Source organism: Tachysurus vachellii, chromosome 1 (assembly GCF_030014155.1).
Source record: "Tachysurus vachellii isolate PV-2020 chromosome 1, HZAU_Pvac_v1, whole genome shotgun sequence".
NCBI lineage: Eukaryota > Metazoa > Chordata > Actinopteri > Siluriformes > Bagridae > Tachysurus > Tachysurus vachellii.
In genome coordinates this window covers 735,731-758,020 of record NC_083460.1, presented here as the reverse complement: position 1 = coordinate 758,020, position 22,290 = coordinate 735,731, and the positions used below count along the sequence as shown (strand labels likewise).

General features: G+C 42.0%; 2 protein-coding genes across 2 annotated transcripts; both read left to right on the top strand.

Moving 5' to 3' along the window:
- Positions 1–308: 308 nt before the first annotated feature.
- Positions 309–2,662, top strand: LOC132842900 (ubiquitin-conjugating enzyme E2 W-like). Its single transcript, XM_060865870.1, has 5 exons — positions 309–323; positions 1,753–1,844; positions 1,975–2,077; positions 2,167–2,322; positions 2,570–2,662. The coding sequence occupies exons 1-5, from the start codon at positions 309–311 to the stop codon at positions 2,660–2,662; spliced, it is 459 nt and encodes a 152-aa protein (XP_060721853.1).
- An 11,980-nt stretch (positions 2,663–14,642) lies between these two features.
- Positions 14,643–19,634, top strand: LOC132842887 (ubiquitin-conjugating enzyme E2 W-like). The gene is made up of 6 exons (XM_060865847.1): positions 14,643–14,666; positions 15,534–15,625; positions 15,763–15,865; positions 15,955–16,113; positions 18,902–18,941; positions 19,630–19,634. Exons 1-6 carry the CDS (start codon positions 14,643–14,645, stop codon positions 19,632–19,634), a joined length of 423 nt encoding a protein of 140 aa, XP_060721830.1.
- The last annotated feature ends 2,656 nt before the right edge of the window (positions 19,635–22,290 follow it).

The following is a 22,290-nucleotide window of genomic DNA, read 5'->3' as shown; positions in this document are numbered from 1 at the left end:
TATGTCTGTATTGTATAGTATAGTGTTATTTATGTCTGTATTGTATAGTATAGTGTTATTTATGTCTGTACTTTTGAGAGTCACAAACATCTGGAACCAAATCCCTTGTGTGTGTCGACTCACTTGGCCAATAAACCTGATTCTGAACCCGATCCTGATTCTGATTCTGTTTGACTGGGTTATAAATAGCCAATCTGGTACTAAAACTAGAACTAAAACTAGCCTATAGGCAGCAGGAGGTGGGACTTGTGCACATACGGACGTAGGTAGAAAAATAACTAGTCTAGTCTAGAACAGGTAGTTCCAACATGGCGTGTATGCAGGTGAGTAGCAGAACTATAGTAAACAAATCGAGTTAATTCAAACGGTTATAGGGAGATTTTCATTACAATTCAGTACTGTCAGTCATCACATCATCCGTATAGTTACACACACTACTGCTGCTGTATATTGTATAAAAAGCATAATATTACACAATATTGTTATTTACACTACCATGTACTTTATGTACATAACTGATCTGTCATATTCTATAGTCATATTTAATACAGAATATATAACAGATCAGTTATGTACATAAAGTGTGAGAAGTGTAAATAACAATATTGTGTAATATACTTTAGTACAATATACAGCAGCAGTAGTGTGTAATATATACAGATGATGACAGTCCTGATAATGCAGTACTTATAGATATGAAGCAGTGAATATAATTATGGTGAGTTGTTAATCAGGGTGATTGTCTGGGGAAAGAAACTGTTCCTGTGTCTGGCAGTTTTAGTAAACAAAGTTCTGTAGCACCTGAGAGAAGGGAGGAGCTGAAAGATGTTGTGTCCAGAGTGTAAAGGGTCAGTGGTGATTTTTACTGCCCGGTTTCTGGTTCTTGTGTCATACAAGTCCTGGGGGTGGGCAGGGGGGCATCAGTTATTATTTCTGCTGTTGTTACTGTGCGGTGCAGTCTGTTCCTGTCCTGTTTAGTTGCTGCACCAAACCAGATGGTGATGGATGTGAACAGGACAGATTCTATGACTGCAGTGTAGAACTGCATCAACAGCTCCTGTGGCAGAACAAACTTCCTTAATTGATGTAGAAAGTACATCCTCTGCTGGGCCTTTTTGATGATGGAGTTTATGTTGGACTCCCATTTCAGGTCTTGGGAAACTTGAAGGTCTCCACAGATGACACCGAGCTGTTGGATATTGTGAGGGGGGTGAGTGTTAAGGGGTCTTTCCTAAAGTCCACTATCATCTCCATAGTTTTGAAGGTGGAGAAACATTTTTACCCACATTAGAATATTTATCCATGGTGAGACTAATCATGAGGGTGCTTTTGTTTTGTTTTGTTTTAGAAATGCTAGCAAATCATCTAAAGAATGAACTGGGAAGCACCTTTTTAGTTGTAGAAATGTTTTGTGTTTTGTTCGATATTCAATCTTTTTTTTTTTACTCATTTGTGTGAATGAATTTTATTCCTTTTTGATGTATAAATCTTAGTTCTGTAAATAACCTAAGAAAGTGTTTAAATAAGACTGAACACAGTGTATAACACTCGTTAATAAGGAGACTGAAAAAAATTAATTACCTGAGCAGCTTGAAGTGGTTCACAAACTTTTAAGAGCTTTACATTAGCCTGAGGATTGACTGCTGAATCTGAACTTGGTGGTGTTTTTCTTCCTTACAGCTAGTACCAAGGGGTGGGGTGTACATAATTGTTTATATTTATTGTTTCTATATTTATTGTTTCTGTTTCTAGAGACGGATGCATAATGAATGGTTGGCTTTGCAGAATGATCCACCTCCAGGAATGACTCTGAAAGAAAGAAGAGATCAGAATACAATCACAGAGTAAGGGCTCGTTTTTGGTTTTATACAGAATGGTTTTCACTGTTATGGATGCAGTGGTTTCTTACACACAGTGCATTGATGAGCGTGTTTATTCGTTCTTGGCAGTTTCTCACTTGCATCTTGTGTCCAGGTGGGTTATAGAATTGAAGGGCCCTCCTCGAACTCTGTACGAGGGCCAGAGGTTCCAGCTTCTCTTTACATTTAGCAGCCGATACCCGTATGAACCTCCTCAGGTGAACCTCAAAAGTGTCAGTGCACACACTGTTTTTGATCACTTCTTCATGTGCCCTCCATCTTGACTTCTGTCCTCAATGTCATACAGGTCATGTTTACCGGCGAGAACATCCCAGTCAATCCGTTGGTCTACAACAACGGACACATCCGTCTGTCCAATTTAGCAGAGCACTGGTCTCCAGTTCTGACTGTCCGATCCTGGTGCTTTAGCATTATCAGCATACTATGCATCGGGAACGTGAAGGTCAGTCTCACATCGATAAAAACCTGAATTGGACAGGTGCATATAACTAGTAGAAACTGGTCTGGTCAGGAATGGGATGAACTCGAGTCTCCAGAGTTTATAATGTGTCCTCTAGTGGTAACTTAAAGATCTGTTTTTTATTTTACCGAAATAACACAAAAAGGTGGTTGAAATGGTGGTTGTTTTTTGTTGTGTTTTTGTTGTGTTTCTGAGTTCTGCTCTTCTCTCTTCTCTCTCTCTTCCTTTCTATGGTCCACCCAATAACTCCAACGACGTACAAACATGTAATAACTCCCCAAAGAAGAGAAAGTGGTGGTGGTGGTGGTGGTGGTGGTGGTAGCACGGTGAGTGATCTGTTCACAGCTGTTATTTCCTTTTTGTACAGTAACCCAGCGTGCTGTTGTTTATTTCTACTCTGTCTCCTTACAGATGACACGTGTTAGTAGCACGGGGACTTTTAGCAGTTATAAACAGGCTCACACACAGTACACTGGCAGTTTTCAGTCCTATAGTCTTGGGAATGAGCCTCTTTAGAGAAATGGCGTTTCAGCAAGCTAAAAAAAACCTGATCTGACTAAAGGAATTTAAAACTCCATGTGTGCTCAATGAGAAACACGGATGATGCGTGTGCTTAAAGGGTTTATAGATGGTGGGATTAGCGCTATTGTGGAAGTTCTGAGGTTAGAGAGATTTAAAGAATAAAGTATAACACTGGTAGACACGGGCAAGAATAAAAAAGGTTACACAATTTATTGTGCTCAACTGCGCAGCAGGACCCAACACTCCTCATGTAGCATGAGAGAAGAAGGGCCACGATCATTGATTACATCAAGATTTTATAGACAGAACTCAAAGAGAAGAAGATATGTAAAAGCAAAACATCATCATTCATTGGCTCAAAATTACCGCATGCTCATCTCCTGACCAAGCTAATCTGACCAGGCCAAGGTCTTCTACAGGACCTACTGGACATTGTTTATGGACAACTCGTCCCCAGTCCCTACTGCCCTTGTCATAATCTTAACAAAACCTACTGATGACAATATCAGTCTTTGGTCATGATGCACACAGGGTACAAGCATAGAAGGACAAAGCCTTATGAACATCTTTAGATTAGAAATTTCCACCACAGTGCTGGATCATTTTTTACCTCTTTTTCTCTGACCCAGTGGAGCCGGTGCTGGTTCTGGGATCCGGTTAGGGATTAGTTTACCAAGCGCCGTTCATCTGCAGTGCATCATGATTACTTATTTATTCTGAACCTGTAACTGCGCATTAGGATTAGCAATATGGCTTCTGTACAGTTTGGTCCTTGGACCAGTAATTCTGCAACTTTCTTTTAGCCGTTTGTTACAATAACAAAGCAGCAAACAGCTCGACTTCCTCACATCATCACCCACAAGCTCTCACTTCTTTGGTCCTCGTATTTAGTTGAGTGTCTCATTGTCATTCTCATTATTCACAGGTTCTGAATAAGCCCCACCACCAGGACTGGCACTGGCACAGTATCAGCAGACAAGCAGTTGTTTTGTTGTATTTATTTTTTTCTACTTCTTTCTTTCCAGGTTGATGTTTTGTGCAATGATTAAGCCTTTGTGTAAAGGCAGTCAGTCCAGGCATGTCAATTATATAACAGAACATTTATTTTAGATGAGTAGATAAATGTAAGACTTGCTTTTGCAAAACCATTTTTTATAAATAACAAACCTTCTTTTTCTGTATGTACTCGATCAGCTAAGAGTTTTTGTGTCTCTGTTTTCTGTGAATTTAATTAATTTATTTACTTTATTATGACTCCGCCCCATTAGGCTCCACCTCCAGCTTTTTAAAGCTGTATTTGTATCTGAAAGTCGTTGTTGTTGACCATCGAACCTGGAGCGTAGAATTGACAGTAAAACTAAACCCTGAACCACGTGAAATTTCTGGTTTGCAGAATTTGCTGTTGTGTGTACAGTGTAGCTCTGATTTCACAGAGAATCACTCTCTGTAGCAAGAGCTGACTTAAGAGACAAACCCCAGTGCACCAATATTGGCACATGGCTGAAAGGCATTGTGGGTAATGTAGGGAGCTACAGGTCAAAATGGAGCTACAGGTCAAAAGAGGTTTTATTTAAAAATGGATTTTTTTTAAAAGGCTAAAATCAGTCAGCAAATGTGTGTCAGCATTTAATCTTTAACGTTCTCTGTGTACTGCAGAGTGAAGGCTCACTTCAGTTCTCATGTTGTAGACATTTTCCTTCAACTGGATCTGGACCTGTTTCTAATATCATTTATATAAGTTCTGCAACATATAATTGAAATTCTTCACAATTGCAGATCACATAAACAGCACTGTTACTGTTCAGCAATCTATTTCATTTTAAAGTATAGCTTGGGGCAATAATTAAAATAGCCACTTGACCCTTCTATTAAGTTCTGATTGAGGCTTTTGAGGTAACAGGTGAATGCTTTATAATTTGGTCTGACACTTTGTTTATTATTATTTTATTATTATTATTATAAGATGAACATAGAGGGACAAAATTCCCCTGTAGTTCCCGCTGGTTCCTCTAGAGGGCGGTATCAATAAGCACACCATTTGCAAATTATAGTGTTAGAAATGATTTTAAGTGACGTGACATACGGCTAAGTACGGTGACCCATACTCAGAATTCGTTCTCTGCATTTAACCCATCCAAAGTGCACACACACAGCAGTGAACACACACACACCGTGAACACACACGCCATTTATGCTGCGGCGCCCGGGGAGCAGTTGGGGGGTTCGGTGCCTTGCTCAAGGGCACCTCAGTCATGGTATTACCGGCTCGAGACTCGAACCCTCAACCTTAGGGTTAGGAGTCAGACTCTCTAACCATTAATCAGTTCAAAAAGAAATTTAGGTTATCACAATGATAGAGAAAAAATTGTTTGATTACTCTTTAACTAGTAAAATACAATTTTCAATTAAAACTTTTTTGTATAGCAGTTTTAACAATGTCTCAAAGCAGCTTTTCCAGAACATAAAAAAATTTGCGAAAAGTTAAGAAAACATTAATATTTAATTATTTGGGGTTTGTTCAACATTCTCACACAATCAACACAGAAAAAGTGTTCTTTAATGGTTCATAGCTTAAAGAACAGGTCTGTATCTACGGACAGGAGCCTGTAAAGAGAGAGCTGCGAGTGTGTGTGTGTGCGTGTGTGTGTGAGTGTGTGTGTGTGTGCATTTGCGTGAGTGTGTGAGTGTGTGTGTGTGTGGGAGTGTGTGTGTGTGTGCGTGCTGTGCGCCCAGAGAATCCCGAACCGATGCAAGTCGACTTCACGCACCTCACGCCGGAGGAGCGAGCACACCGCTTCCGCCAGCACCTTTGCCTCTACTGTGGAGAGCCTGGACTCAGACTGTCCACCTGCCCGACCAGACCACCTCAGAGACATACTAACCCGGTGAGTCAAGATCCTGCAGTACATCAGTCACCAAACTGCGCCCAGATTAGTGTAGAACTCGAGGTTCGCGGAGAAAGAATTCAACTGCTCGCCCTTATCGACTCAGGCGCAACAGGGAATTTCATGTCTTGGCACTTCGCTCGCATCCATAAGGTTCCAGTAATTCCCTGGGCTTCTTCCCTAGCAGTGGAGACAATAGACGGGCGGCCGCTTGGAGAGGGACCCATCACGCGCCTCACCCAGGAACTCAGCCTGCAGGTGGGGAATCACCATCATGAGCGCATTTGTTCCACATCATCCATTCTCCTCGACACGCCCTCATTCTCGGACTACCCTGGCTCAGACTCCATAATCCTGTCATCTCCTGGCCCGACCTGTCCATCTCGAGCTGGGGCAAAGTGTGCACCTCACATAACCGAATCACGGAGGATCCGCTCCAGTTCAACCCTGCGAACACCAAGCCGACCGCCTCCGATATCCCCAAACTTCCATCCGAGTATCAGGACCTCACAGAGGCGTTCAGCAAGACCAAGACCACTGCGTTACCACCACACCGCGCCAGAAACTGCGCCATCGAACTACTGCCCCACGCAACACCGCCTAGAGGAAGAATCTTCCCGCTCTCTCAGCCGGAATCAGCGGCCATGAACACATATATCGAGGAGAAACTGAAGAAGGGATTCATCCGACCCTCCGTGTCCCCGGCCTCGGCGGGTTTCTTCTTTGTCAAGAAAAAGGACGGGGGCCTCAGACCGTGCATCGATTACCGCGCCCTAAACGAGGTTACAGTCAAGTTCCGGTACCCCCTGCCACTCGTCCCGTCCGCCCTGGAACAACTCCGCCGAGCACGGTATTTCACCAAACTCGACCTCCGCTGCGCCTACAACCTCATCTGAATTCGAGAAGGTGACGAGTGGAAGACCGCCTTCTCTACCCAAGCGGGCCACTACAAATATTTGGTCATGCCGTTCGGCCTAGCTAACAGTCCAGCGATCTTCCAATCCTTCATCAACGATGTCTTCCGTGACATGCTAGACCGCTGGGTTATAGTATACATCGATGACATCCTCATCTACTCGGAAAACAGGAGGGAACACATTCAACACGTGAGGGCGGTGTTGCATCGCCTAATGCAACATAGACTATACGCCAAGGCGGAGAAGTGTGAGTTCCACCAGACTTCGACCGCCTTCCTAGGCTACATTATCTCCGCCGAAGGGGTCGCCATGGATGACGCTAAGGTGCAGGCAGTGCTACAGTGGCCCCGACCACGAACAATCAAGGAACTACAACAATTTCTAGGATACGCTAACTTCTACCGCCACTTTATCCGGGGGTTCAGTATCATCGCTGCACCCCTCACTTCTATGACCAAGAGTGCACCTGCCCGCCTCAGTTGGTCCCCCGAAGCATGCGCCACGTTCCAACAACTGGATGCCTCCAATACGGGGATCGGAGCCGTGCTGTCTCAACGCCAGGGACCCGCCAACAAGATGTTCCCCTGTGCGTATTTTTCCCGTAAGCTGTCGTCCGCAGAGAAGAACTATGACGTAAAAATTTAGTAAGAAAAGAGAGATTAGATATAGGACGGAAATTAGCAAGGTTCTCATAGTCTTTGTCTTTTTAGGTACCGGGGTGATCGCAGCCATTTTAAAAGCTGTTGGGACAACCCCAGTACACAGAGAGTCATTTATAATGCTCAAAACAATGGGGCCCAGAGAAGTAAAACATGACTGAAACAAACCAGTGGGTAAGTGGCTGCTTTCATTTTAGAAACCTCTACAGAAAGACAATGCGTGTCAAATGTAGAAAATGTTCAAAACATAGAACCAGAATAACAAGGAGTAAAAACAACAGAAGAAGACAATGAAGAAGAAGCACAAAAACCTCTACGAACATTATCGACAGGAACTTATTACAGAGATGATCAGAAGGAGTGACATGAGAGACAGTTTTATGATTTAGCAATTTGTTAAGAGAATTGAAAAGTTGTCTTGAATTTCCTTGATAGTCGTTAATCATGTTAGAAAAATAATCAGATCTAGCAGAAACAATACCAGCCTTATATTCTTGTAGGCAGTCTTTCCAAATTTGATGATGTACAGTCAGACCTGAGAGACGCCACCTACGCTACATTTTACGGCAAGATGTCTTCATCATACGCAATTCTTCATTATACCAAGGAGCAGGACGTACAAATGAAACAGAGCGCGACTTTAGAGGAGCAAATATCTGTCCAGACCAGATAAGAGAGCAGAGTTTAACATGGAGACCCTTGTCTCTAGAGAATCAGATGGAGAGAAACTACTTAGAGAAGAGTCAATGAAAACAGAAAAGTCCGAAGGGTCAATTGACCTCCATTTCCGGTATGTCAAGATACGAGAGGAGGCAGTGTTGGCAGCAGGTATGTACATATCAAAAAAGACTGCCAGATGATCAGACAACCATAAGTCAATAGTGGACAACTGAGACACAAAAGATCCATTAGATATCACAAGGTCTAAAATATGTCCTTTGTTATGTGTCGTACAGTCAACAGACTGATACAATCCAAAGCACTCCAGCAAAGCCAAGAAATCCTTTGTTAAAGCAGACTCCTTTTTGTCCATCTGGATATTAAAATCCCCAAAAAAAGAGTTCTCTCAAATTTGAGGCACATATACGACAGCAGATCCGCAAACTCCGATAAGAAGTCTTTGTTTGCTTTAGGAGGCCGGCAGACTGTAGCTATAGCAGTTGAGTGACACTCGGAAACTGACAAAAGGAGACATTCAAATGAAGAAAACAGAGGAACAGTTACGGGTCTTAATTTGTATTGCTGGTTGTACAATACAATAATACCACCACCTCTACCAGTGGATCGCGGGAGATCGAATAACCCATAGCCAGCAGGAGTAAGTTCATTAAAGAGAAGACCGTCCGATTGTTTGTGCCATGTTTCGACTAGACTTAAAAAGTCGAGTTTTTCTTCCAGAATGATGTCAGATATAGTCACAGCTTGTTGACAGAGCGAGCATTAAAAAACGCTGATTTCAACAGGCACGGGGATTTAGAAAACACTCGTGTACGCTCTTTATATGAGAGCACAGACAAATTGTTATAGTTAATCCCAGCAGGGTTATACACCTTTAAACCTGTGGGGTTTTCGAAGAAATGTAGGATAGGAAACAGCATCAGATGATGAACATGTAAAACTGCGCCTTGAAGAGCGATGTAAGTAGCGCTTACGCCGGAGTATACCAGCATCGCCACAGTTAGCGTAGGTATCATGTGCCAGATAATAATTCCGTTCTACAGTTGGTGAGTTGGTTCCAGCGGCAGACGTTCAGAATTAGGAATAAAAAGCTAAAGTAAAACGTAATCCCACATCGCAGTACAATAAAACGAAATGTTGTTCACTCTTCCGATGCTCCAAAACTGTTGTCTGATAATTCAAACAAACAAACAAAGCAGGAGAAAGGAGCGGCAGCCAACACGCGCCAGCGTTCCCCTTCACCCCTTCAGTGCCCAGCGGGACTGTTACAACCTCTCCCCATGCCGCAACGGCCCTGGTCCCATATTGCTGTGGACTTCATCACAGACCTACCACGATCCGATAACCACACAGTCATCTTAAACCATCATCGAGATGGCAGAGACACTGTGTAATTGTGTGTTCCGCTTTTATGGCCTCCCTGAGGACATCGTTTCGGACAGGGGCTCCCAGTTCACTTCTCGCGTCTGGAAAGCCTTCTTCCAGCGACGCAACATCAACGTCAGTCTCACGTCAGGGTACCACCCACAATCCAACGGCCAAACCGAACGGCTGAACCAAGAGATCATCCGCTTTCTCCGATCCTACTGTCAACACAATCAAAATGAATGGAGCGAATATCTGATGTGGGCAGAGTATGCCCAAAATTCCCTGATCAAGCCCGCCACCGGCCTGACTCCCTTCCAATGCATCCTAGGCTACCAACCTCCCCTGTTTCCATGGTCCGACACACCCACTGACCTGCCAGCCGTTGACGACTGGATTCGCCGGAGTGAGGAGACGTGGGACGCAGCGCATCGACAGCTCCAGAGAGCCGTCCGTAAGCAAAAGAGCCAAGCCGATAAGCACCATCGGGAACACCCCGACTACCAACCCGGCCAGTGGGTTTGGCTCTCAACACGCGACATCCGCCTCCGTCTGCCTTGCCGGAAATTAAACCCCAGGTTCGTGGGACTGTTTTGAATTATCAAACAGATTAATCCAGTCTCGTACTGCCTCGCGCTGCCCCATCCTACCGCATCGCACCTACCTTCCACGTCTCGCTTCTGAAGCCCGTCGATGAGCCAAGGGGTAGTCCTGAGAACATTGCCGGTTCGAGCGAGCCGCCGCCACCGCCGCTTGAGGAAGAAGAGGTGTACCAGATCAGCGAGCTGCTCGACTCCAGGCGCCGGAGGGGCTACCTGGAGTATCTGGCCGAGTGGGAGGGATTCGGCCTGGAGGAACGATCGAGGGTGAAAGCGGGGGACATCCTGGACCCCTCGCTCATCACGGACTTCCATCAGCAGCATCCAGATAGACCAACTCCTCGCCCACGAGGACGGCCTCCATGCCGCAGGCACTCTCGCGTTGGGAGCCGCTTGCAGGGGGGGCTCTGTTGCGGACACCGCACCACACGCACCTGAGGAGCCACGTAAAGAGGCATCACCAGAGTTTTAGCCACTTCCGGACTACATCTCCCAGACCAGCGCACCAGAACTGATTACACTGCCAGCTGCTGTCTATCTTCCCACGTTATGTAAGCCATCATGAACTTGACCTCATTGCGAAGTCTCGACGTGTTTTCACTGTCATTCTGAGCGTTTCTGTATTTCCGATTGCCTGTTTCCGACTCCGTTTCTGTTCTTTGACCTGTTTGATTGTTTGCTGCCTGTCCCGACCTTTTGCCTGTTTCCCGTTGCCGATTTTGCCTGTCCTCTGATTACCTCGTTTTTCCGATTTATACCCCACCTGTTTGACTTTGTATTTACCATTAAAGGACGCTGCAAATGGATTCCCAGCCTTATGATGCCTCGTTACAATTTAACACTTCTTTCAGTAATTTAGTTGGAATGGGGTCTAGTGAACATGTTGTTGATTTAGCTCTAGTAATAAGCTTATCTAGCTCTTCCTGTCCTGTACTTGCAAAGCAATGTAGTTGTGTGTCTAGAGCCTTAGGTGAGACTGGGTCACTAGTTGCTCTCATATGTTGAGTGTCACCTATTTTATTCCTGATACTTTGTGATGGAATAGTGTGTTCGGATTTCTGGTGGTTTGTTAATCTAGCCACTGTGCTAAATAAAAACCTGGGATTGTTTTGCTTATTTTCTATGAGTTTGCTCAGGTGCTCAGAGCCCTAGCAGCTTTTAGAGCCTGTCTATAGTTGGACATACTTTCCTTATACGCAATTCTAAAAACCTCTAATTTAGTTTTTCTCCACTTTCGCTCAAGGTTACGGGTCTCTCTCTTGAGGGTGTGAGTATGACTATTATACCAAGGTGCAAGCGTTTTATCTCTACCCTTCTGTAATCTGATTGGGGCAACAGTGTCTAATGTGCGAGTGAATGTAGCACCTATGCTGTTAGTAATTTCATCTAGATTTTGTTTGTGTTTAAGGGTACAGTAAGAAGTTGAGACAGATCAGGCAGGTTATTTGTGAATCTGTCTTTAGTGGTCGGAGTAATAGTTCTACTGAGTCGATAACGTGGTGAGACACAGTTAGTCTGTTCTACAGGTAGTGTGTACATTATGATTTAATGGTCTGTGATGTCATCACTTTGAGGAATGATATCTATATCAGTGACATCTATACTGTGTGATATTATTAAATCTAGTGTATGATTACGACGGTGAGTTGCTCTAGTGATGTTTTGTTTAAGCCCAAGTGAGTTTAGTAAGTCCATGAATGTGAGTCCTAATGCATCATTTGTGTTGTCAACATGAATGTTAAAATCTCCTACAATTAATGCTTTATCAAAGCTAACGAATAGGTCAGAAAGAAAATCTGTGAACTCTCTAAGAAAATTGGTGTAGGGCCCTGGGGGTCTATACACGCTTGCTAGCGCAAGAGACGTCTGGGATTTTTTCGTGTGCATGTGCGATAGTGTAACATTAAGGACGAGCACTTCAAAAGAATTAAATCTATACTGTGTTCTCTGTGTAACAGTAAGGTAATCACTAAAAATAGTGGCGACACCACCTCCACGACCAGTCTGACGAGGATTATAGATATAACCTGATGGTGTAGACTCGTTTAGACCGATGTAGTCATTTGGTTTAATCCAAGTTTCAGTAAGAGTGCAGTAAGGCTATTTTCTGAGATTATTTCATTTACAATAAGTGCTTTGGGTGCAAGTGATCTAATGTTCAGAAGCCCAAACTCTAGGAACTGTTTTTGTTTGTTTCTTTGGCATTTTTCTGGTCTAATTACAGTAAGATTATTTCGAGAACGTCTCACATAATTACTTTTGAATCTCAGTGCTCGGGGAACAGACACAGTTTCTATGGGGTGAGCTATGTGTGCATTTGTGTCAATGTGTAGAGGAAGTTAGTGAAGAGGATGTGAATCGTCTCTTTCAGAGACAGAAGACAAGGAAAGCTCCCGGCCCAGACGGGCTCTCCCCCTCCTGCCTCAAAGCATGTGCTGATCAACTGGCTCTTATCTTCACCCATATCTTCAACAGATCACTAGAGCTGTGTGAAGTCCCCTCCTGCTTTAAACTCTCCACAATCAGCTTCATATCTATAAGCAGGGGCGTCGTAAGTGGGGGGGAAAGGGTGACTGAGTACATAGGGCCCTGGCATGTGAGGGGCCCTCGACGATCATCTTATAATTTGTATTAATGTTATTATTTTATTATCTGCGCAATCTATTTGACGGTCATGCGTATGTGCTATTTCTAGTTCTCCACTGCTTTGACACAAATCTACGTAGACCCCTCCCACCTCGAGCATGCATGCAGCAATGCACAGTCTGGACATAATTTTATTGGTTGCCTAGAAGCGATGCAATGCGCGCATTGGCTGTGAGGGATAGTAGAGAGTGCGCGGACTTGGTGGATGATACAGGGGAGTTTGTGAGTGTTCCGCCGGTGTTGAGAGACGCGATACTCGCGCCGCCGTTGCACATGATGTCAAAACCAAAATCTGGCTATCAGCAAAGAAAGGAGAGGGAGGAGAGAAAAAGAAAACAAAATGAGGGAAAACAACTCCTCACAAGTTTTTTTCTAAAGAGAGCAGGTGAGATCTAAAGCACTGCACAATGTTGATCTGTTTTAGTCAGTGCTAGTCAGTAAAATAAATGCTTGCTAAGTTGCTGCACAAATGTCTCTATTTCCATAAGCCACAACTTGTTTCCAAGCATGTGATAAATGTTCTTATCATACTACTAAACTCTGAAGTAACACAGAAAGTGTGAGAAGTATTTTTAGAGATTAAATGTGAATATGTTTGCAATGTTGTCAATATCAGCATCCAATTTTTTTGTATTTATTTTGTTTATTGTTTTTTTTAGATTTAGCCAGATCTGCTTTTGAGGCAAGGTGCTATTTGCACTTTTTCTTCTTTTTTTGGAAATACTGCAATGTTTTACATCACAAATGATGCCATGTTGATTGTTTAATGTTTGATTGTATTTGTAAATAAAACACAGTTCAATTAAATATTGTTAAACTGCAATTTTTTATAAAAAGATACTGAGTTGTTCCATCTATTTTAAAGGTTAGGACATATTATGATCAAAATATGACATGAATGCAAATAACACGTTGTTATACTATTTTATACATGATATAGTTCAATGCTGTAAGGCAGTAATTCACAAGTGGTTACTAAATCACTGTCTATATTAATGTAAATTTTAATATACAAATTGCTATTCATTTTACATTATCATTAAAAAAAGTGAAATAGGGGGAATTTTTGCATAGGGCCCACGAAGTGCTGCATTATCAGGACTGTCAGTCATCACATCATCTGTATATATTACACACTACTGCTGCTGTATACTGTACAAAAGCATAATACAGTGATGCCTTGAGATACGAGTTTAATTCGTTCCGTGACTTTGCTCGTATCTCAAATTGCTCGTATCTCAAAACAATTTTCGCCGTTTAAATGAATTGAAATCCCATTAATCCGTTCCAGCTCGCAAAATTCCACTCCAGTTGTTTTGTTTATGTGTTTTGAATATGAAAAATGTACAGTACTGTATTTATAAATGACAAATATTGTATAAAAACATACAGTAATAAAAGAGAAGGTTAAAAAAATAAACTGGTTTTACTTTACGGAAGATGCGCACGGAGGTTGAGGGAGGATTAAACAGGAGGAATTTTGTCTCATACGTACACTTTCTCTTTCGTTCACTTACTCGCTACCGTACACTCTTAATGCTTCTTTACACTTAAATGGATCTTAACTAAACTTCACTAAAATTAATGAACTTAAATCAAGCATGGCAGGCCACGTCGTCAAGCGTGCATCAGCTGTTAATCAGCTGTCCACGACGTGCACCAATCCGGTTACGACATCCATATTACCCGACCATTTAAATTCCCATTCATAGAAATTCCCATTCAAATTTTTTAACGGATCCAAAGCTAAAAACGGATCCGAAAATTACGGACCCGCAGATGGTTGGCACCTCACGCAGCCCCTTTGCGACTCTCCATAGGAAATGAATGATTTCCATTTAATCGGCCGTTGTTTATGTGCAGTGGAAAGGCGGCTTTAACCAAGTGAGACGCGGGAAGCTGAGGCGGGGAACCACACGTGGATGTTGGGGATCTTTGTTTCAGCGGCTCGGATGCTCCTATCTCAAAAATTTGCTCGTATCTCAAGCCAAAAATTTGGTCGAATCACAGCTCGTATCTCAAAACATTCGTATGTCGGAGCACTCGTATCTCGAGGTATCACTGTATTACACAATATTGTTATTTACACTTCTCAAACTTTATGTACATAACTGATCTGTTATATATTCTGTATTTAGATTTAATACTCATTCTGTTTATTGTATCACATCTGTATTGTATAGTATAGTGTTACTTATGTGTGTATTGTATAGTATAGTGTTATTTATGTCTGTATTGTATAGTATAGTGTTATTTATGTCTGTATTGTATAGTATAGTGTTATTTATGTGTGTATTGTATAGTATAGTGTTATTTATGTGTGTATTGTATAGTATAGTGTTATTTATGTCTGTATTGTATAGTATAGTGTTATTTATGTCTGTATTGTATAGTATAGTGTTATTTATGTGTGTATTGTATAGTATAGTGTTATTTATGTGTGTATTGTATAGTATAGTGTTATTTATGTGTGTATTGTATAGTATAGTGTTATTTATTTCTGTACTTTTGAGAGTCACAAACAGTTGGAACCAAATTCCTTGTGTGTGTCGACTCACTTGGCCAATAAACCTGATTCTGATCCTGATTTTGATTCTGATTCTGATTCTGTATGACGGATAAATAGCCAATCTGGGGGGTCTTTCCTAAAGTCCACTATCATCTCCACAGTTTTATATTTCTCCACATTACAATATTTATCCATGGTGAGACTCGATAATAAGGAGACTGGAAAATTAACTACCTGAGCAGCTTGAAGTGGTTCACAAACTTTTAAGAGCTGCACATTACACTGAGGATTGACTGCTGAATCAGAACTTGGTGGTGTTTTTCTTCCTTACAGCTAGTACCAAGGGGTGGGTTGTACATAATTGTGCACTCAGCTATATTTATTGTTTCTATATTTATTGTTTCTGTTTCTAGGGACGGTTGCAGAAGGAATGGTTGGCTTTGCAGAAAGATCCACCTCCAGGAATGACTCTGAAAGAAAGAAGAGTTCAGAATACAATCACAGAGTAGGAGCTTGTTTCTGGTTTTATTTTACGATTTATACAGAATGGTTTTCACTGTTATGGTTGCAGTGGTTTCTTACACACATTGATGAGTGTGTTTATTTGTTCTTGTCAGTTTCTCACTTGCATCTTGTGTCCAGGTGGGTTATAGAATTGAAAGGCCTTCCTCGAACCCTGTACGAGGGCCAGAAGTTCCAGCTTCTCTTTACGTTTAGCAGCCGATTCCCATTTGAACCTCCTCAGGTGAACCTCAAAAGTATCAGTGCACACACTGTTTTTGATCACTTCTTCATGTGCCCTCCATCTTGACTTCTGTCCTCAATGTCATACAGGTCATGTTTACCGGCGAGAACATTCCGGTCCATCCGTTCGTTGACAGCAACGGACACATCCGTCTGTCCAGTTTAACTGTAAGGGAGTGGACTCCAGCTCTGACTGTCCGGTCCGTGTGCCTTAGCATTATCAGCATGCTGTGCATGTGGAGCGGGAAGGTCAGTTGATAAAAAGCTCACATTGATAAAAACCTGAATTGAACAGTCTAACAGCCGCCACTGCTGCAGCTTGTTAGGTTAGCTTGTAGAAACTGGTCTGGTCAGGAATGGGATGAACTCGAGTCTCCAGAGTTTATAATGTGTCCTCTAGTAGCAGAGATGGGGGACTCGAGTCATATGACTTGACTCGAGTCGGACTTAAGTCGCACAGTTGAGACTTGAGACTTGCTTGACAAATATTAAAAAAAGACTCGACTTGACTTTGACTTGACATTCATGACTTGAGACTTGACTCGGACTTGAGTTAAATGACTCGAAATAACTTGTTTTTTTTTTGTTTTTGTTTTATCTTTTTTGTCTATTTTGTTTTTAAATCTGTTTTTAAACGCAAGCAAGTGCGTAATCTAACCACGTGACGCAGCAGGTAAGCAGAGGGAGCGCGCGCACTAACTAATAAACCTTAACAGTTGTGACGAAACATGGAAGGCGCTACACCAAAAATAATTAAGTTCGGGTACCGGGATTTTGTGCAAGATGAGAAGAGAAGAACAGCAGAATGCGACCACATCGCTCACAATTGAATGACAAAGTTCTATCAAATTTAATTTTTTGCAAGTGCAATGTAGTGTAAATGTTTGGTCACTGTTTATGTGGAAATGTCAGCTGTTATACAATAGCACTTATAATTGGTCTTCAGTGTTAGGCTTTGAGTGAAAAGCGTCTGGATCGTTTATGGGGATGCACATATATATAAAAAACATAAATATAAATAAATAAAAAATAAAAATAAAAAACCTCAGAGTTGCAAGCGCAGCAAAATTCTTGTCTCGCATGCACACACACACACACACACACACACACACACACACACACACACACACACTCACACACATTCAATTTAAAGGGATAGTTCACCCAAAAATAAAAAAAAATATTTTATAATTTTCTCACCCTCATGATTTTACAAACCTGTATAATTTTCTTTGTTCTGATGAACACGGAGGAAGATATTTTAAGGAATGTCTGTAACCAAACCCTTCATGAGCCCCATTCACTTCCATAGTATTCTTTTTTCCCACTATAGAAGTGAATGGGGCTCATAAATGGTTTGGTTACAAACAGTCCTCAAAATATCTACATGTGTGTTCATCAAAACACAGAAATTTATACAGGTTTGTAACATCATGAGGGTGAGAAAAAGATAACAGAATTTTCATTTTTAGGTGAACTATTCCTTTAATTAATAAATTACACTCACTTCAATCATCTCTCTCTCTCTCTCTCTCTCTCTCTCTCTCTCTCTCTCCAATAGTTAATTCACTTCAAGGTTTGTGGGATTCAATAATTTACGTTTTTTGGTTGACATGATTGATTGTTGTTGTTATTCTGTTGTTAAAAAGGAAGGATCTAATGTAAGGATGTGTTCATGTCCCATTAAAGGGGAATACTTGTTCAAAAATGCCATTTAGTTCCATAGACACCATTGTACTTTATTATATATCTACTTTTCCATGGTCTTCTGCCATGTTTGAGGCATATTGAAACTTTTCATGCTTTTATGTTGGCCTTATTTCAGTTACATTTACATCTTATTCTTTGTAGTTTTGATTTTTATTCATTTTTAGATTTTTATTGTATTTACAACTCACCTGTATGTGGACACCTTTTAAAAATAAATGCATATAATCATTGTTGTTGCAAATAAAACTATCATAGTCCATAAATACTGTAGATTTAAGTTTGTTTAATACATACATTTAGTTAAATCATCAAACATATGTATGACTTGTCAGTGACTTGCTTGACTCAAGCTACGACTTGACTTGACTTGCTTGACATAAAGCAGTGACTTGACTTGACTTGACTCTCACAAAAAATGACTCAGACTTGCTTGAGACTTGAAGGTTAAGACTTGAGACTTACATGTGACTTGCACATGTGTGACTTACTCCCACCTCTGTCTAGTAGTAACTTAAAGATCTGTTTTTTATTTTACTGAAATAACACAAAAAGGTGGTTGAAATGGTGGTTGTTTTTTGTTGTGTTTCTGAGTTCTGCTCTTCTCTCTGTAGCGTCATCCACCTGATAAATCCCCAAAGAAGACAAAGTGGTGGTGGTGGTGTTGGTAGCACGGTGAGTGATCTGTTCACAGCTGTTATTTCCTTTTTGTACAGTAACCCAGTGTGCTGTTGTTTATGTCTCCTTACAGATGACACGTGTTAGTAGCACGAGGACTTTTAGCAGTTATAAACAGGCTCACACACAGTACACTGGCAGTTTTCTGTCCTACGGTCTTGGGAATGAGCCTCTTTAGAGAAACAGCGTTTTGGGAGCGTTACACTTCAGCAAGCTAAAAAAAACCTGATCTGACTAAAGGAATGTAAAACTCCACGTGTGCTCATTGAGAAACACGGATGATGCGTGTGCTTAGAGGGTTTATAGATGGTGGGATTAGCGCTGGATTACTTTTTACCTCTTTTCCTCTGACCCAGTGGAGCCGGTGCTGGTTCTGGGATCCGGTTAGGGATTAATTTACCGAGCGCCGTTCATCTGCAGTGCATCATGATTACTTATTTATTCTGAACCTGTAACTGCGCATTAGGATTAACAATATGGCTTCTGTACAGTTTGGTCCTTGGACCAGTAATTCTGCAACTTTCTTTTAGCCGTTTGTTACAATAACAAAGCAGCAAACAGCTTGACTTCCTCACATCATCACCCACAAGCTCTCACTTCTTTGGTCCTCGTGTTTAGTTGAGTGTCTCATTGTCATTCTCATTATTCACAGGTTCTGAATAAGCCCCACCACCAGGACTGGCACTGGCACCGTATCAGCAGACAAGCAGTTGTTTTGTTGTATTTATTTTTTTCTACTTCTTTCTTTCCAGGTTGATGTTTTGTGCAATGATTAAGTCTTTGTGTAAAGGCAGTCAGTCCAGGCATGTAAATTATATAACAGAATAAAACATTTATTTTAGATGAGTAGATAAATGTAAGACTTGCTTTTGCAAAACCATTTTTATTAATAATAAACCTTCTTTTTCTGTATGCACTCGATCAGCTAAGAGTTTTTGTGTCTCTGTTTTGTGTGAATTTAATTAATTTATTTACTTTATTATGACTCCGCCCCATTAGGCTCCACCTCCAGCTTTTTAAAGCTTTATTTGTATCTGAAAGTCGTCGTTGTTGACCATCGAACCTGGAGCGTAGAATTGACAGTAAAACTAAACCCTGAACCACGTGAAATTTCTGGTTTTCAGAATTTACCGTTGTGTGTAGCTCTGATTTCACAGAGAATCACTCTCTGTAGCAAGAGCTGACTTAAGAGACAAACCCCAGTGCACCAATATTGGCACATGGCTGAAAGGCATTGTGGGTAATGTAGGGAGCTACAGGTCAAAATGGAGCTACAGGTCAAAAGAGGTTTAATTTAAAAATGGATTTTCTTTAAAAGGCTAAAATCAGTCAGCAAATGTGTGTCAGCATTTAATCTTTAACGTTCTCTGTGTACTGCAGAGTGAAGGCTCACTTCAGTTCTCATGTTGTAGACATTTTCCTTCAACTGGATCTGGACCTGTTTCTAATATCATTTATATAAGTTCTGCAACATATAATTGAAATTCTACACAATTTTGCAGATCACATAAACAGCACTGTTACTAATCAGCAATCTATTTCATTTTAAAGTATAGCCTGGGGGCAATAATTAAAATAACCACTTGACCCTTCTATTAAGTTCTGATTGAGGTTTTTGAGGTGTAACAGGTGAATGCTTTATAATTTGGTCTGACACCTTGTTTATTATTATTTTATTATTATTGTAAGATGAACATAGAGGGACAAAATTCCCCTGTAGTTCCTGATGGTTCCTCTAGAGGGCGGTATCAATAAGCACACCATTTGCAAATTATAGTGTTAGAAATGATTTTAAGTGACGTGACATACAGCTAAGTACGGTGACCCATACTTAGAATTCGTTCTCTGCATTTAACCCATCCAAAGTGCACACACACCGTGAACACACACACACCGTGAACACACACCCAGAGCAGTGGGCAGCTATTTATGCTGCGGCGCCCGGGGAGCAGTTGGGAGGGTTTGGTGCCTTGCTCAAGGGCACCTCAGTCATGGTATTGCCGTCCTGAGACTCGAACCCACAACCTTAGGGTTAGGAGTCAGACTCTAACCATTAAAGATTACTCTTTAACTAGTAAAATACAATTTTCAATTAAAACTTTTTTGTATCGCACTTTTAACAATGTCTTATTACAGTCTATTACGCTCTGCTACAGGTCTTATTACAGTCTATTATGCTCTGCTACAGGTCTTATTACAGTCTATTACACACTGTTACAGGTCTTATTACAGTCTATTACACTCTGTTACAGGTCTTATTACAGTCTATTACACACTGTTACAGGTCTTATTACAGTCTATTACACTCTGTTACAGGTCTTATTACAGTCTATTACACTCTGTTACAGGTCTTATTACAGTCTATTACACACTGTTACAGGTCTTATTACAGTCTTATGCTCTCTTATAGGTCTTGTTACAGTCTGTTACGCTCTATTACAGGTCTTATTACAGTCTATTACGCTCTGCTACAGGTCTTATTACAGTCTGTTACTCTCTGCTACAGGTCTTATTACTGTAGAGTTAAGTGGTTCTGACTTAACTAATGACAAGTAAACAGAGAGACGTATGTCCAGCGTGTGTTCTCCAAGCCTAGCCTTTATTGATCTGTTTGCTTTTTCCACGCCCCCCCGCCTAACCACCAGGGGGTAACATCACATCATGTGTCCCATAAAATCCCCTATGGGGGTTTATTCTGCCCCATAGAAATCACTCAGTCTCACCAGAGGTACCCACTACTTAGCTACAAAATCCTTCAGGTACCCTGGAGGTCGACTCTCTCTTGCTGGATAACGTGCCAGAGGCTCAGGACTGCATGGTTTAACTGGCCCCTGCTCTGCATGATCTGACCTCACTGGCTGACTAGAAGATTGTTCTGGCTCTGGTAGGATGGTCTGTGCTGCTGGCGCCACTGGCGAAGAGACGAGATGGTTTTGTTTTTGGCGCAGGTTCCCGCTGGGAGAGCCAATGACGTATGACCTTGGTGCATCCGCCTGCCTCACCACTGTCCCCTTCTCTTTCGTGTCCTTTACCCAGACATGGTCGCCTGGCTCGTGAGATGTTGAGCTCTGTGTCTTTTGTTGAAGTTCCAGCTCAATCTCAGTCTCCTTTTCTGTTCCATCTCTTTGAGTTTCCTATGCCAGTCCAGCCTGGGTCGAGGGATGATGGAGTGACCGGAACTGTTGTTCTGAGCTGTCGGCCCATTGACAACTGCGCTGGACTGTACCCGTTGGCGAGCGGTGTGGCTTTGTAAGCCATGAGTGCCAGATATGGGTCTTTTTCTTTCTGGAGGAGGCCTTTAACTGTCCGCACAGCTCGCTCAGCCTCCCCATTGCTCTGAGCGTATCTGGGGCTGGATGTTGTGTGTGAGAACCCCCACTCTGTTGCAAACTGAGTGAAGCATTCAGACGAGAACTGTGGTCCATTATCTGTCCTGACCTCGGACGGTATGCCATGTCTGGCGAAGATAGACTTGCATTGTTCCACAACTGCTAATGAGGTTGTAGATGTGAGTTTAGCTACCTCAATGAAACGGGAAAAGTAGTCTACCACCAATAGATACTGGTTATCGTTCCACTGAAACAAGTCAGCCCCCACTTTTGCCCATGGTCTTTCCGGGAATTCTGTAGGCAGCAGTGGCTCTTTGGGGTTGATCCTTTCTTTAGCACATGTGTCGCAGCCCTCGACCAGCTTCTGAAGCTGTGTACACAGTCCTGGCCACCAGGCAGATTGCTTGGCTCTTTCACGACATTTTGCTATACCTTGGTGTCCTGCGTGCAGTCTCTGAAGGATGTCTGTCTGTAACAGCTTGGGAATAACCAGTCTACACCCTTTCAGTAACAAGCCATTTTCCACTGATAGCTCTTCCGCAACATGTGCATATAGTAGGTAAGCTCTGTCTATTGTAGATCTGTCTGGCCAGCCCTCTGTACAGTACCTTTTCACTTGGCTCAGTATTTCATCTCGACCTTGATGTTCCCTTATTACTTGTAGCCTCTTTTCTGTAGCTGGGAGGGTTGACATGATCATGTTCACATACAG

Coding starts and splice junctions, on each gene's coding strand:
- LOC132842900 (XM_060865870.1), top strand. Junction 1,845..1,974: donor GATCAGAATACAATCACAGA/GTAAGGGCTCGT, acceptor TCTTGTGTCCAG/GTGGGTTATAGAATTGAAGG. Junction 2,323..2,569: donor TATGCATCGGGAACGTGAAG/GTCAGTCTCACA, acceptor TCTCTTCCTTTC/TATGGTCCACCCAATAACTC.
- LOC132842887 (XM_060865847.1), top strand. CDS start 14,643: ATGTCGGAGCACTCGTATCTCGAG. Junction 15,626..15,762: donor GTTCAGAATACAATCACAGA/GTAGGAGCTTGT, acceptor TCTTGTGTCCAG/GTGGGTTATAGAATTGAAAG. Junction 15,866..15,954: donor TCCCATTTGAACCTCCTCAG/GTGAACCTCAAA, acceptor AATGTCATACAG/GTCATGTTTACCGGCGAGAA.